The sequence below is a fragment of the Pelophylax lessonae genome (genome assembly GCF_965119305.1).
Source record: "Pelophylax lessonae genome assembly, chromosome: 3".
Taxonomy (NCBI): Eukaryota; Metazoa; Chordata; class Amphibia; order Anura; family Ranidae; genus Pelophylax; species Pelophylax lessonae.
Window position 1 is genome coordinate 608,979,376 of NC_138770.1, and position 16,187 is coordinate 608,995,562.

Sequence of the window (16,187 nt, forward strand, 5' to 3'; positions counted from 1 at the left end):
CGAGGCGGGCGCGCGCCTCAGCGGGCGCGCGCCCGCCCGCTATTGGCTCTAGAAGGAGTGACAGGCGAGCGACGTAGACCTACGTCACTCTGCCTGGCCGGGGCTGACTGCCGCAGTAAATATACTGTGCGCAGTCGGCAACCGGTTAAGGACTGCTAAGCTGCAAGGTCTTTTGTGTTTTGCTTTAAATAAACTTTAGCTAGTGTTTTTTTTGTTTTTTTTTTTTTTTTTTATATATATAATGGTCGAAAGCAGCAAGAGAAGTGGAAAGAGACACTAAAGGTGGTGAGGGAACACCTGAAATTCAAAGGAGGAACCAAGTGCAGAATTATAGCAGGGGGATCCCCCTGTTGCAGTATCCAAGACAAGAACCCAAAGTCTTAGTTTTCCTGTCAGGATCCACCTATAACTAAAATAACACTTTTGGATGAAATGGCCCATTAATTTAGAAATAGACTTTGGTCCCCAGGGGTCATGGGCCAGGAGGTAAAGGCATTTGTTGATCCATCATTATTTACTTGGTCCTGCTTGTTTTGGCTGGCTATAGATGGATCAGATCAGCAGAGGCAGGCTGAATTTCTATCCATGTGTAGCTGGAGCAGAATGGAATTGTTTTCTTGAATGAACAGTGAATGTATTTTTTTGTCTGGGAAAATCTATTCACTCCAAAATCAAGTATTAAAAGCAAATGTTGCTTTTTAAAAGTACTTTTGAATGATATTCATCAAGTTGTTGAATGTACTGATGAGAATTTTCGTAGGAATGTCTGCAAATCTACTAGTGGATCGCCAGCTTCAGTTGGCAGCCCAGCTAATTGCCTTTCCTTTCTTTATGTTTCTGCTTTCAGAAAAAGCTGCAATTTATAAGTGTTCTGGGTGCCGGTTTACTCTGTGGAACAGCGCTGGCTATAATTATACCAGAGGGGATTGATCTGCTGGATGGATCTTCTAAAGGTTAGTGGAATACCTAATACTTCTTTGTTGTCCCCGCACAAAATGTCTTGGCTGGAACGAGTCATCCATTGCTCCTGATGTCACAGCCAGAACAAGCCTTGTCTGTTCCCCAGCACATTCAGAGCCAAAGTGCTTTATTTATAAAAAAAAAAAAAGAAGTTTACATAGTGTAGTAACCCATAGCAATCAGCTAGCAGCTGTTCAGTTGTTTAGACTGCTGTGCACTGATGAGGATCTTGATCCTTTTGTTGTTTGCTTGAAGTTCAGCTTTAAGCAATCACTAAATGCAAAACTGAAATGTGCATATTGTATGTGTTTATGTATGTATATGTGTATATACATATAGACGGACTACCTGCATGGAGTTTGCATATTCTCTCTGTGCCTGTGTACTCTGGTTTCCTCCCACACTCTAAAGACATGCTGGAAGGTTAAGTGGATCCTGTCTAAATTGGCCCTAGTATGTATGAATGTGAGTAAGGCCCCTTTCACAGGCTTTCCGATCCGGTCCGCCTGTCAGTTTTTCAGGCGGTCCTGATCGGATGATCCTTGCAGCCTTATGGAGCCCTATGGATGTCAGCAGAGACATCGCCGCTGACACCCGCTGCTATCTGATCCGATCCTGTCCGTGAAATCCGGACGGATGGAAACCCTTTTTTCCATTCGTCTGGAGGATCGGATAGGATGAGAACGGACAGGCGGTCCGTTCTCATCCGATCTCCCATAGAGGGGAGCGGGGATCTGACAGCTCCGCCTCTGCAAAGTAAGCTGAGACGGAGCTGTCACCCGCCTGCTCAGCGGGGATCGCTGGATCAATCCCCGCTGAGCAAAAGGGAGTCTGTCGGGCGCACAGCCTGCGTGAAAGGGGCCTTAGGGACCCTGGATTGTAAGCTTCTTGAGGGCAGGGACTCATGTGAATGTATAATATGTAATGTGCTGATATAGACAATATAGAAGTACTCGTAATAAAATATATAGTATCTCACAAAAGTGAGTACACCTCATACACTCTTGTAAATATTTTATTATATATTTTCATGTGACAACACTGAAGAAATGACACTTTGCTACAATGTGAAGAAGTGATTGTACAGCTTGTATAACAGTGTAAATTTGCTGTCCCCACAAAATATGTCAGCACACAGCCATTAATGTCGAAACCGCTGGCAACAAAAGTGAGTACACCCCTAAGTAAAAATGTCCAAATTGGGCCCAAAGTGTCAATATTTTGTGTGGTCCCCATTATTTTCCAGCACTGCCTTAACTGTCTTGGACATGGAGTTAACCAGAGCTTCACAGGTTGCCACTGGAGTCATCTTCCACTCCTGCATTATGACATCACAGAGCTTAGGTCTGGAGATATGCTTGGCCAGTCCATCACCTTTACCCTCAGCTTCTTTAGCAAGGCAATGGTCATCTTGGAGGTATGTTTGGGGTCGTTTTCATGTTGAAATACTGCCCTGAGGCCCAGTCTCCAAAGGGAGGGGATCATGCTCTGCTTCAGTATGTCACAGTACATGTTGCCATTCATAGTCCCTCAATGAACTGTAGCTCCCCAGTGCCGGCAGCACTCATGCAGCCCCAGACCATGACACTCCCACCACCATGGTTGACTGTAGGCAAAACATACTTGTCTTTGTACTCCTCACCTGGTTTCCGCCACACGCGCTTGACACCATCTGAGCCAAATAAGTTTATCTTGGTCCCATCAGACCACAGGACTTTGTTCCAGTAATCCATGTCCTTAGTCTGCTTGTCTTCAGCAAACTGTTTGCAGCTTTTTTGTGCATCATTTTTAGAAGAGGCTTCCTTCTGGGACAACAGCCATGCAGACCAATTTGATGCAGTGTGCGGTGTATGGTCTGAGCACTGACAGGCTGGCCCCCCCACCCCTTCAACCTCTGCAGCAATGCTGGCAGCACTCATATGTCTATTTCCCAAAGACAACCTCTGGATGTGACGCTGAGCATGTGCACTCATCCTCTTTGGTCGACCATGGCGAGGCCTGTTCTGAGTGGAACCTGTCCTGTTAAACCGCTGTATGGTCTTGGCTACCGTGCTGCAGCTCAGTTTCAGGGTCTTGGCAATTTTCTTATAGCCTAGGCCATCTTTATGTAGAGCAATAATTATTTTTTTCAGAACCTCAGAGAGTTCTTTGCCATGAGGTGCCATGATGAACTTACAGTGACCAGTATGAGAGAGTTAGGGCTGAAACAAATAATTGATTTAATCGATTATGAAATTAGTTGTCAACTATTTTCATAATCGATTAGTTAGTTAGCCGATTAGTTGGCTTGCATACAGAATGCATTATTTGTTTACATATCAGGAAATATAGTGCAGCACACATACAGCTCAGTACACCGCCCATACATGTCAGTATACAGAGTGCAGCGCACCTACAACTCAGTACACCGTCCTAGAGATGGGTTTGGGCGTTTTCTGGATCCCACGTGCCCGATCCGGCCAGGAAGCCGACACTGCACACGACTAATCACAGTCAGTGAGACATTTCCCGATCTGTGCAGCTGCGGATCAGGATCTGTCTCGCTGCCTGTCTGTGTCGGCGGGATCCTGAACACGCCCAAGCCCATTAATACTCTCCATACATGTCAGTATACACAGTGCAGCACACATACAGCTCAGTACACCCTACTTACATGTCGGTAAGCTTGTGAATGTAAATGTGTGAGGAGCAATGCCTCATGGGACATGTAGTCCTGGCAAGGAGAAGGAAGTGGTTTAATGATTATAAAGGCAGATTTTTTTTTTTTAACCTTGCTACTGTATAGGGCAGTGATGGGGAACCTTGGCACCCCAGATGTTTTGGAACTACATTTCCCATGATGCTCAATCACACTGTAGCGTGCATGAGCATCATGGGAAATGTAGTTCCAAAACATCTGGGGTGCCAAGGTTCACCATCACTGCTATAGGGGCACTCTTAAGGCAGGAGGAGCAAAAAGCACCGACAGGGCACCCCAGAAGAGGAAGTACGAGTACTGATACTTTTTCTCAAGTTCTCCCTGATACCTATTTTTAATGTCGTTACAGTTTCTTTTTTTTTCTTTAGACTAATGAAAAATGATTACCGTTCTTTATAGCTATGAAGAACTGTTCTTTTGTGGCTTTGAAATTGCGCTACTTCAGCGTGATTTCAAAGCCGCAGATCAGTGCGTTTGGACCTCCTTGATTTCTTTGCAGCTTGCGACTTTATTTTACAGAACTCAATGCAAGTCGATTGAATCGCAAAAAAGTTATCGGTTTTTGTATCTGAGTATTTGCATGAGTGAAAATGCTTAGTATCAGCAGCACCAATACCGGTATCTGTGCAACACTAGTGTGTGTGTATATGTGTGTGTATATATATATATATATTGTGAGGTTGATTAGCTCGGTGGCGGGTATGGATGACCCCTTGGGGGGTGTGCGTTTACACAGGGAGATAGCCGAGAAGTGGTTGCAAACAACAGTTTGGTTTATTCTTGCAATTTACTTCACACAAGTGCAAGCCTCAAAAACATAAAAATAAAACGCAAAATAAATCCTTGCCACTGTGGGCGGCTACCTTCACACATACAGGAACCTACCTACGGAGTCTGTCTCCAACCTACTGTTGGGCCAACTTTGCTGATCCTACAGCAGACACTCAATAGTCCATGTTTTTTCTTCACACAACAAATGTCCATTGAACATGTCCCTTTTCCTCTTCACATTGAATATGTCCCTTTGTTTGTCTCTTCACATAGCAAACAGTTCATTTATTTCTTCCACATAGAAATAGTTAATTTTCTCACCTTGAGAAGTCTTCACAATTTTTACCCTCCTCAGCGCACATCGCTCCAGGAGGTCTTCTCCCATGCTCACACAGCGTCGGGAGGCACACATCTGACTGTCCTCCTCTCCCCAGCTTCACACAGCGTCAGGAGGCAGCAATCAATAGACTTCCTTTGGACAAATTATAGAGGCCTTAACTTCCTCATTCCGAACAGCTGAAGGCCTTTCAACTTCCTTAAGCCGTCCTGGCTACCTTTTCAGCCGACACCCTATAGTAATTAATGAATTTTCGAAACCAGGTGGAAATGTATCTCCTGTCTGTGACTACATCCACAGATTTACCTGACTTCCTGTCATTATATATATATTTATATATATATATATATCTCTCTTCTGTCTGTTATCAGAGTAGAATAGATATTTTGTTCCCTCACCATATAGCTACAAATTCTGGATGGACCCTCTGCACACTACTACGCCCTTTCCAGTAAACTATGCAATGAAAAGCAGGGATATTTAATTCACATATAATCCATCCAGAGTTTATAGTGTTAATATGTGGTCACACCCTTTAGATAGAATATATACATGTACAAGCTTTTGGGATTTGAGCACGGGTATATCTTTTCTCCGTTATAACACCGGCATTGACCTGTACCTAGTCGCTCTCCATCTCGTGACTCTTTGCTGCAGGTTGGCATGGGATTTGCAGTGGCAGAGCAGTGTAGGACTGGTCATAAGAGGAATTATTTTGCTGCAGTTGGTCAGCTTAAACATGTATTGCAATATATGTGAACTAAATATTCCTGTTTTTCATTGCATAGTTTGCTGGAAAGGGTGTAGCAGTGTGCACAGGGTCAATCCAGAATTCTTAGTGTTAATGTGGTCACACCCCTTTAGCACCTAATAGTTTAAATACATGTACAAGTTATTGGGATTTGAGCACAGGTATATCTTTTCTTATCATAGAGCTGATTATTTGTATTTACCACTACATAGAGATTTTCAAGAATAAATTGTCTTTTTTTAAAGAGGTAGTATACTCATTCCTTGTACTTTACATATTTAAAATCATGTGTGAATGTAATATTTGTACCTTTCTCCTTTGCTACTGACTTTTTTCCGTTCTGTAGATATTTTGCTTGTAAATTCTTATTTACGTCACCCGCGCATGTTCTTTTCTGCCTCATTTTCCGGCAAGTTAATGCTGCTGCCGGAATAATGCAGTGTCTGCCAGGGCTGCGTCATTTCCTTTGCTGGGCGTCAGCCCCGTGCTCACGCGAGACTCCGCCGTCTGTCCCCATTCAGAAATTCCTCCACTACCCCATGTGACTTGCAACATCACAGGGGAGTGATAGTGGAGAGAGCCAAAGACGCGAGGAGGAACTGCGGAGCTACAGAGAAGAGGAGATCGAGAGAGAGAGAGAGGCTTGGTTTTGGCGGCTAGTGCGCATGCGCAGGATTTCAGAACAGAATGAACACTGAGGGCGGAAATACTGTACAGAACAGGACACGGAAACAGCAGTAAGGATGGTGGCGCTAAAGAAGAGGAAAAACGCAGCAGAACGGGCTAAATAAGAGATGTAAGGAAGATTTTTATACTATGCTTTACAGGCTATGTGATTTATAATTACTTATTACAGTTGAAATTGAGAAAAATAAGGTCTGAGTATACTACCGCTTTAAACTTTACATAATACCTAGATTATATGCCACACTTTTTTTATTTTATTTTATCCGATTAATCAAAACAATAATCGGCCAACTAATCGATTCTGAAAATAATCGTTAGCTGCAGCCCTAGAGAGAGTGAGAGCGATAACACCAAATTTAACACACCTGCTCCCCATTCACACCTGAGACCTTGTAACACTAACAAGTCACATAACACCAGGGGAGGGAAAATGGCTGGCTGTGCCCAATTTGAACCTTTTCATTTAGAGGTGTACTCACTTTTGTTGCTAGCAGTTTAGTCTTTAATGGCTGTGTGTTGAGTTATTTTTGGGGGGACATCAAATTTACACTGTAAGACAAGCTGCACACTCACTACTTTACATTGTAGCACAGTGTCATTTCTTCAGTGTTGTCACATAAAAAGATATAATAAAATATTTACAAAAATGTGAGGGGTGTACTTCCTTTTTTTAGAGTGTGTGTGTGTGTATGTATATGTGTGTGTGTGTGTGTATATATATATATATATATATATATATATATGTGTATGTATATATATATATATATATATATATATATATATATATATAATATTTCTACACAGTATCTCACAAAAGTGGGTACACCTCTTACATTTTTGTAAATATTTTTATTATATCTTTTCATGTGATAACACTGAAGAAATTACACTTTGCTACAATTTAAAGTAGTGAGTGTACAACTTGTATAACAGTGTACATTTGCTATCCCCTCAAAATAACGCAACACACAGCCATTATTGTCTAAACCACTGGCAACAAAAGTGAGTACACCCCTAAGTGAAAATGTCCACATTGGGCCCAATTAGCCATTTTCCCTCCCTGGAGTCATGTGACTCGTTAGTGTTACAAAGTCTCAGGTGTGAATGGGGAGCAGGTTTGTTAAATTTTGTGTTATCACTCTCACTCATACTGGTCGCTGAAAGTTCAACATGGCACCTCATGCAAAGAGGATCCGAAAAAAAGAATTGTTGCTCTACATAAAGATGGCCTAGGCTATAAGAAGATTGCCATTGCCTGAAAATAAAGCTTCAGCACGGTGGCCAAGACCATACAGCGGTTTAACGGAAAAAGTTCCACTCAGAACATGCCTCGCCATGGTCGACCAAAGAAGCTGAGTGCTCGTGCTCAGCGTCCTATCCAGAGGTTTTCTTTGGGAAATAGACATATGAATGCTGCCAGCATTGCTGCAGAGGTTGAAGGGTGGGGGGTCAGCCTGTCAGTACACAGACCATGCACAACACACTGCATCAAATTGTTCTGCATGGCTGTTGTCCAAGCAGGAAGCCTCTTATAAAGATGATGCACAAGAAAGCCCGCAAACATTTTGCTGAACACAAGCAGACTAAGAACATGGATTACTGGAACCATGTCCTGTGGTCTGATGAGACCAAGATAAACTTATTTGGTTCAGAAGGTGTCAAGCGTGTGTGGCGGCAACAAGGTGAGGAGTACAAAGACAAGTGTTATGCCTACAGTCAAACATGGTGGTGGGAGTGTCATGGTCTAGGGCTGCATGAGTGCTGCCAGCACTGGGGAGCTACAGTTCATTGAGGGAACCACGAATGCCAACATGTACTGTGACATACTGAATCAGATTATGATCCCCTCCCTTGGGAGACTGGGCCACAGGGCAGTATTCAAACATAACGACCCCAAACACACCTCCAAACGACCACTGCCTTGCTAAAGAAGCTGAGGATAAAGGTGATAGACTGGCCAAGCATGTGGGGCATCCTCAGACAGAAGGTGGAGGAGCGCAAGGTCTCTGACATTCACCAGCTCTGTGATGTCATTATAGAGGAGAGGAAGAGGACTCCAGTGGCAATCTGTGAAGCTCTGGTGAACTCCCATGTCCAAGAGGGTTAAGGCAGTGCTGAAAAATAATGGTGGCCACACAAAATATTGACTCTTTGGGCACAATTTGGACTTTTTGACTTAGGGGTGTACTCATTTTTTCATGAAACCAGGTACTAGTACTTTTGGCAGTGTGGGTAGGTGCCAAATCCTGCTGGAAAATAAGATCAGGATCTCCAAAAAGTTGGTCAGCAGAGAGAAGCATGAAGTGCTCTAGAATTTCCTGGTAGAGGGCTACACTGACTTTGGACTTTGCTAAAACAAAGTGGACCAACACCAGCAGATGGCATGGCTCCCCAAATCATCACAGGCTGTGGAAACTTCACACTGGACCCTCCTGCAACTTGGATTCTGTACCTCTCCACTCTTCCTCCAGACTCTGGGACCTTGATTTCCAAATGAAATGTAACATTTTCCACAGTCCGTTAAGATTTAGGGAGTCATGTCATCTGCTGGTGTTGGTCCACTGTGTTTTATCAAATCCAAAATCAGCACAGCGGGAAGATGAGAGACACCACACCCGACAATGTCAATGAGCTGAAAGCCACCATCAAAGAAACCTGGACATTTCTATAACACCTCAGCAGTGCCGCAGCCTCATCACTTCCACATTGATAGTTATTCATGCAAAGGAAGCTCCGACCAAGTATTGAGTGCATACTATACTGTACACATGGACATACTTTGCAGTAAGCCAACATTTCTGTATTAAAAATGCTATTTTTTATAGTCTAATGTAATAAAATATATATATAATCATTTTTTTGTATTCGCTCCTGAGGATTTGTTCATCTCTGCACGCAAACCTGAGATTTGCATAGCGAGGCTGGTGACCTGAATCTTTTCTGCTGCACATAATGCAACTGGTTACTAATATTTATAGGTAAAGTTGATCCAGGGAATATTCGATTGCCTCTTGGGGATCAGGAAGGAATCTTCCTCCCCCCGCTGGAGCAAATTGGATCATGCTTTATTGGGTTTTTTTTTTTTTTTTCCTTACTCTCTATCAGCTGTGGGTATTGGATAGTGTATATGGAGGTTTTCTTTTTGAGTGTGTTGGCTTTTTTTTTTTTTTTTTTTACCAGATTAAGTATGTAATTAACTATTGCAGTTGTGGCAAAAGGTTTGTGGACACCTGGCCATCACACTTGTATGATCTCGTTGGACGTCTACTTCCAAAACCATGGCTACTAATATGGAATTGCCCCTCCTTCCACTCTTCTGGGAAAGCTTTCCACAAAATTTTGAAGTGTGTCTGTGGGAATTTGTACCCATTTTTGAGGTCCGGTATTGATGTTGGAGGGGACCTGGCTCACAAACGGCATCCCAGTTCATCCCAAAGGTGTTCAGTTGGGTCGGGACTCTGTGCTGCCCAGTTAGGATCCTCCACACCACACTAATCAAACCATGTCTTTATGGAGCTGACATTGTACATGAGCAGTTTTGCTGGAATAGAAAAGGGCCTTCCCCAAATCTTTGTCACCAGTTTTGAAGAGTGCAGTTGTCTAGTATACCTTTGTATACTGTATTTTTTAACAATACCCTTTAAACACCTGAGCTCAATAATTTGGAGGGGTGTTCACATACTTTTGGCCATAGTTGGTAGAGATTTTCTAAGCATTTGACACTATGCCACACCATTTTGTTCTTGTTCAGTCCCAGGTACTCCTGGGTGTTCAGTTTTGTAAATCTCATTGATTGTGTCTGTCTGGCAGAATCTCCAGCCAAATGCCTGAATGTTGCCCAAAATGTCAATGTAACGGAGGCTGCGGTGACAGAGGAGGAAGTAACAGAGGTGGCTTCATCTATCCCAGCCCACTTCTTCATCGGGGTCTTCCTGGTCACTGGATTCATTCTGATGTTTATTGTGGACCAGATAGGAAGCTACTGCTCTTATCATGGTGAGTTTTATCCGTAAGTGTAACGTAAAGAGAACCTGTGATTTGTCCAGTACAATATAACAGTTACCCTAAAATTTCCACCTTTTGAGAAACTTCTAATATGTTTTTTTTTTTTTTTTTTTTTTTTTTTGCATTCACACAGCATACCTTTTTAGAAAAAAAAAGAAAAAAAGCTACCAGGACATGAAGTACGATTCATTCTCTTCCTCCCATGAGGACAGAGATGACCGTAAAACCTGGCAGACATTCTCACTCTTCCCTTCTATAACAGAAACCAAACAAAAGGGTTTTGGACAGAGTTGGGCTTTAAGCATTTCTCTGCTAATTCTGAACCAGAGAGTGTTTTGGCCGGGGATTCTGACCTGTCCTCCACCCAGGATCCTGAGGATTGGAAAGAATCCTGAGCAAACACTAAATCCATTTCAATTAACATTTAAATCAACAAACTGTCTTGCGAGCTCATGTTGTGCTGGCATATTACACCCATCTGGGAAAATACCTTTTTCTTCCTGCTGTTCTTCTGCATGTGTTATTGGATGTGGCACAGCAGGTAATCCTGCATATATTTAGTAGCAATGCCTTGTTAACCACTTTACCTACGAAAGGTTTTACCCCCTTCATCACCAGGGCTTTTTTTGTTGCTATTCAGCACTGTGCTATTTTTAATGACAATTACCCGGTCATGTAACACTGTACCCCAATTCAATTTTTATCATTTTTTTTCACACAAGTAGAGATTTCTTTTGGTGGTATTTAATCACCACTGGGTTTTCATTTTTTGCTATATAAAGGAAAAAATACCAAAAATTTGGGGGGGGGGGGGGGGGGAACAAGTTTTTCTTAGTTTCTGTTATAAAACTTTGCAAAAAATAATTTTTCTTCATAAATTAAGGCCAGAATGTATACAGCCTGCTACAGTTATTTGGTAAAAAAAATATATATATATATATATATATATATATATATATAAAACCCAAATTAGTGTATATTATTTAGTCTGTGTAAAAGTTAGAGTCTACAGACTATGATATATGTATCTGAAAATCGATCATTCCTGGAGTACTGAGGGCCTTTCTCATTTCTAGAGACCTTAAAATGCCTGGACAAAACAAATACCCCCCCCCCCCCCCCAAAAAAAAAAAAAAACTATACACTGATTTGATTTGGAAAATAGACAGAGAACTATCGTTCATTGACAGACGCAGCTCTATATTCTTCTTGACCGTTGGATTGTGCTGCCCCCTACAGGAGTAGGACACTAGGCAGGAAAAATCTTTACCACGCCTATGGGGCAGTCCCTGCAGGCATACATCCACTCACTCTGCTAATAGGATTCAGTTTTTCTGCCTAGTTTAGGAATAGGACCTAGTTCCCGGCTGGGGCTTTGGTCTTAGCTTGTTTTTTATTTTAAAGGGAACCTTTGTTAATCTCCCTGGCGGTATTCCTGAGTGTGGCCGGGGGTTAACTTTCAGTACCAAAAGCGGTAACCCCGAGCCACACTAGGGATTACCCCGCAATGTTTCCCACCTTCCCTGCGCTCTCCCGCCGTCCTCGTCCTTCTCCCCGTCCTCCTCACAGTCTCCCCACTCTGTGCACGGCAGATTGCCGGCACTTGCCTTCCAGGTTCCCTCCCAGTGAGCGTTGCGACGCAGGGGGGTGGAACCAGCGGCAAATTCAAAAGTGTAAAAACACTAAATGACATGATACAAAGCTGTGATCCTAACGGATTACACTGTATCATGCCATTTCAGCACAGGATTGCACCTGGATACTTCTCCAGTGCCCTGCCTGTGCTTTTCCGGTGCTTTGTGCCTGGAAAATTTTGAGCGACCATGGAGCCCAAAAAGCGTTCTTTTTGCGCAAAAGCGCTTTTAGACAAACTGGAAAACAGCGACAGCGAAATTGAGTTACTTGAAGAACTGAGCGATAGCGATTTGTGGGAAAATTCATCGTCGGGTACGGAAAGTGACAAACGTGACGATTCTGATGTCTCTTTCTGGCACATAACTTGTGGAATTTGGGAAGTATATCAAATGATTCTTCACAATTTCCAACGGAGCGACGTGCCAGAAAGAGACATCAGAATCGTCGCTGACGTCACTTTCCGTACCTGATGACGAATTTTCCCCACGAATCGCTATCGCTCAGTTCTTCAAGTAACTCCGTTACGCTGTCGCTGTTTTCCAGTTTGTCTAAAAGCGCTTTTGAGCAAAAAGAATGCTTTTTGGACGCCATGGTCGTTCTCTATTTTCTAGGCACAAAGAATTGGAAAAGCACAGGCAGGGCACTGGAAAAGTCACCAGGTGAAATCCTGTGCTGAAATGACATGATACAGTTTAATCTGTCATTTCGTGTATTTACACTTTTGAATTTGCCGCCGGTTCATCCCCGCCTGCGTCGAACCGCTCGCAGGGAAGGGAACTGGAAAACAGGTGCCGGCATCGGCCGAGCACACAGCAGGAGGACCGGCGGAAGGGGATCGCAGGGGAAGGTGAGTTTTAAAATGTAAAACAACAGATTTCTATGCAAAACAGTGTACCGCATTTAGCACAGAAATCTGGACATGATCAGACCGCCAGGGAGGTTAAAAAAAGTAAATTTTTTAGCTAGTTATGTTCTCGAGAGAACTGCTATCAACAGCCGAACTGGGTTTCGGACTGGACATCCTAGATCCTTGAGGTCTCCCAACCCGGCCAGTGAGCGTGTGCAGGTTATAGCCCAGCGCTAGGCCTTGCCATGACAGAGCACTAATGGCCGGGGGCTGGCCCGCGAGTGAAACACCTCGCCGGGACACACACGACCTGGTTTGGCCTGAGTCGCAGCGTACCTTGTGGCCATCAGCACCCCCACCCCAAGTGGAGAGGTAGTCTGTCCGGAGTGGCGCCCACCCGAGGTCGTTGGTATGGTGGGTAGTGTCCCCCCATAGCTCTGGTGGTCTCGGGGCAGAAGTAGGCCCCTCCCTGGGAAGATCGGAACCTTGAGTACCCCTCGTTTCCCCTGGCTTCTCGGCATGTACCAGGCCCCCGAAATGCCTCCTTTCCCACCATCAACAAGGTCCCTACCTCAGTCAGTTATAGGGGTCCTCGGGGGGGGGGGGGGGGATTGGGTGGACACACTGATGCCGATATTGTGGCTCCACGTGGGGGGGGGGGGTTAATCCTGGTGGGGGTCCTTGCAGGGACCCCCTGATACCACTAATCGTTTGGACCCCTTGGGGGTCGTCGGTGCACGCGTTCACAATTCTACAAAGTAGATGTGTTGGCATCTTTTGGCCGCAAGGTTTGCAGGCTGCTGTGTAAAGAGAAACTTTTCTCTTTGAGGGTGTATGTTTTTTCTACGTGAGCTCCAGTTGTTCCTGGTTGAGCACCGTGTGCACTGGTTGGCTAAGTTTAGCCTTTGGGGAATTACATTATTTTTGTTGTTGTTTTCTCACCCCTCATGCAAATACTGCTTTGGGAGGGATCAATGGTCAAGAAGAATATAGAGCTGCATCTGTCAATGAACGATAGAGAAAACTGGATTTTTGACTTACCGTAAAATCCTTTTCTCTGATGTTCAGACGCAGCACCCACTCCTCTAATTATGAGTGGGATGGCTTTTTTTTTTTCTTCTAAACACTGCTTGCAACAAAACTGAGGGCTATAGCAGAGTGAGTGGTTGTATGCCTGCAGGGACTGCCCCATAAGCGTGGTAAAGATTTTTCCTGCCAGGGAGGTTAACAAAGGTTCTCTTTAAAATAAAAAACAAGCTAAGACCAAAGCCCCAGCCGGGAACTAGGTCCTATTCCTAAACTAGGCAGAAACAAACTGAATCCTATAGCAGAGTGAGTGGATGTATGCCTGCAGGGACTGCCCCATAGGCACAGTAAAGATTTGTCCTGCCTAGTGTCCTACTCCTGTAGGGGGCAGCATAACCCAATGGTTAAGAAGAATATGGAGCTGTGTCTGTCAATGAACTTCAGAGAAAAGGATTTTGTGGAAAGTCAAAAATCCAGTTGGGGCCTGAGGCCTAGGGCCTACTTTTGATATTGCACATGGGCCCACTAATTTCATGATGCGCCCTTAGTGCAAAGCATTTTTTTTTGCATTAAAGTTTCAGCTAACCCCTTTGTCCCGAGTCTTTTTCGGCATCTTGGATCTCTGGGACCCCAGTGTAAATTCTAAGCCCCCAACCCCTTCAACTGTGGCAGCCACCAAGTGCTGAAACAGGTGGTGTAGAAGTCAGTGAAAAAGGAAAAAAAAACACAAGTTGCAGTAGCAATACTAAGGACTATCATCATATTTTTATATTATGCCATATAAGTTCCCAGACACAATTACAGTAGAACCTCGGATTGAGAATAACTTTGGTTTGTGAGCGTTTTGCAAGACCAGCTAAATTATTTTTATACATTTTGACTTAATAAACAAGCGATGTCTTGACATACAAGTAGGGTCATGTCACAACTGAGTATTAAAGAGAAGAGAGGCGCCTCTAAGTGTAGCAATATGGTATTTAATGAAGGCACACCATTTAGCAACTCACATGGTTGATGATTAAAACAGGTACAGTACATCTAAGTATGTAGACATTTGGGGTAAAGGCTGTCCTTCAAGCCTCGCTTTCAGATCGCTCTACTGCAGGGTAGTCTTCCCGGTCACGATTACAGACTGACTGTGGTGCGGAGCATGGTCTATGTGGACAGCTTTACCCCTGATCCCTGCATTTTCAGATGTGCCTGTTTTAATCATCAGCCATGTGAGTTGCTAAATGTTGAACCTTCATTAAATTTAACTACACTGAACAAAATTATAAACGCAGCACTTTTCACGGATAAATCCTGGTTTCTCTTATGTCCTCCGACAGTCCTCACTGTTGGGTATTGACTTCCGCTCCGCAGGAGTAGCTAGGCATAAAGACTTAGTCAAAAGAACAAAGGCATTTACATATACACACCCATGGGGGCTGTCCCATCTGGTCAATACCCCCCTGCAGTGATCACTCCCAACTCAGTTTTAATCTGCCTAGCGTCAGGAGTAGTCAGGCTTCCATGTGCTGGGGCTTCAGTCTCAGCCTTCCTAATCTTTTATTTGATTTTCTTTGAAAATATCCGTTTTTTCTTTCTTTACTAGCTGTTTATTTTGTCAGCTTCTAGTGTTAGTCGTTTCTTCAGATGAAGACGGATTATGCGGTGCTGGGATTCGGACTGACCACCCTGGTTCTCCAGGGCAGAAGGGTCAGATGGACCCCCAGCCTGCCATTGAGCGTTCAGCTATGGTTCGTCCTGGCATTACGAACGACCCATCCCTGCTCGCCGCAGGGATGCAGCCGTGAGGTGGCTACCTCACAGGACACATCTGCGATGCTGCAGTGTCATGTCCCTGGCTCACGCACTCCCTGTCAGATGAGGACAGCGGTTTTCCGTTCATAGAGGCATCCCACGCCATCTGGTACAGGTAAGTACTTCTGTGTGGGGCCTCTGTCTGGGGTGGCAGTCTGTGTTGCTGTGTGTTCCCCATGTCTGTGCCTGTGTGACTCCCTATGCGGTCCATGTGGGGATAGCTTGTGCAGACACTGTATGTTTTCTGGGGGTCTCCTTCCCTGTGTCACTTCGGTGCATTGTTGGGGGTGCAGACGTTTTTGTGTGGCGACCGCAGCGGCGTGAATTTGCGCGGTCCGCCATCTTTGATATGGGCAGGCATGTATAGCTTCCCTGTGGGCGATACTGCATGCTACTTTGGCGCCATCCGCCGCCATTTTGTGGGAGGTGGACGATCGGTCCGACCCCATGTTCGGCGGCCATTTTGGCGTAGCCTCCAATGCATTCCTATGGGGCAGCCATTTTCCCTAAGTCTGGCAGTCTATAGTTCAGCCTACTTCAGCAGCACTTAGAAACATAGAAACATAGAATGTGTCGGCAGATAAGAACCATTTGGCCCATCTAGTCTGCCCAATATATCTGAATCCTATGAATAGTCCCTGGCCCTATCTTGTATGAAGGATAGCCT

The 16,187-nt window shown here is 44.3% G+C and overlaps 1 protein-coding gene across 1 annotated transcript in view; it reads left to right on the forward strand.

Moving 5' to 3' along the window:
• LOC309551026 (zinc transporter ZIP9-like) overlaps positions 1-16,187 on the forward strand; it is a 96,660-nt gene that overhangs the window by 46,800 nt on the left and 33,673 nt on the right. The window contains exons 2-3 of the mRNA XM_082251467.1: positions 848-953; positions 10,015-10,200. Of these exons, the coding sequence (XP_082107593.1) occupies positions 848-953; positions 10,015-10,200 (292 nt within the window). The remainder of the gene's footprint in view (positions 1-847; positions 954-10,014; positions 10,201-16,187) is intronic.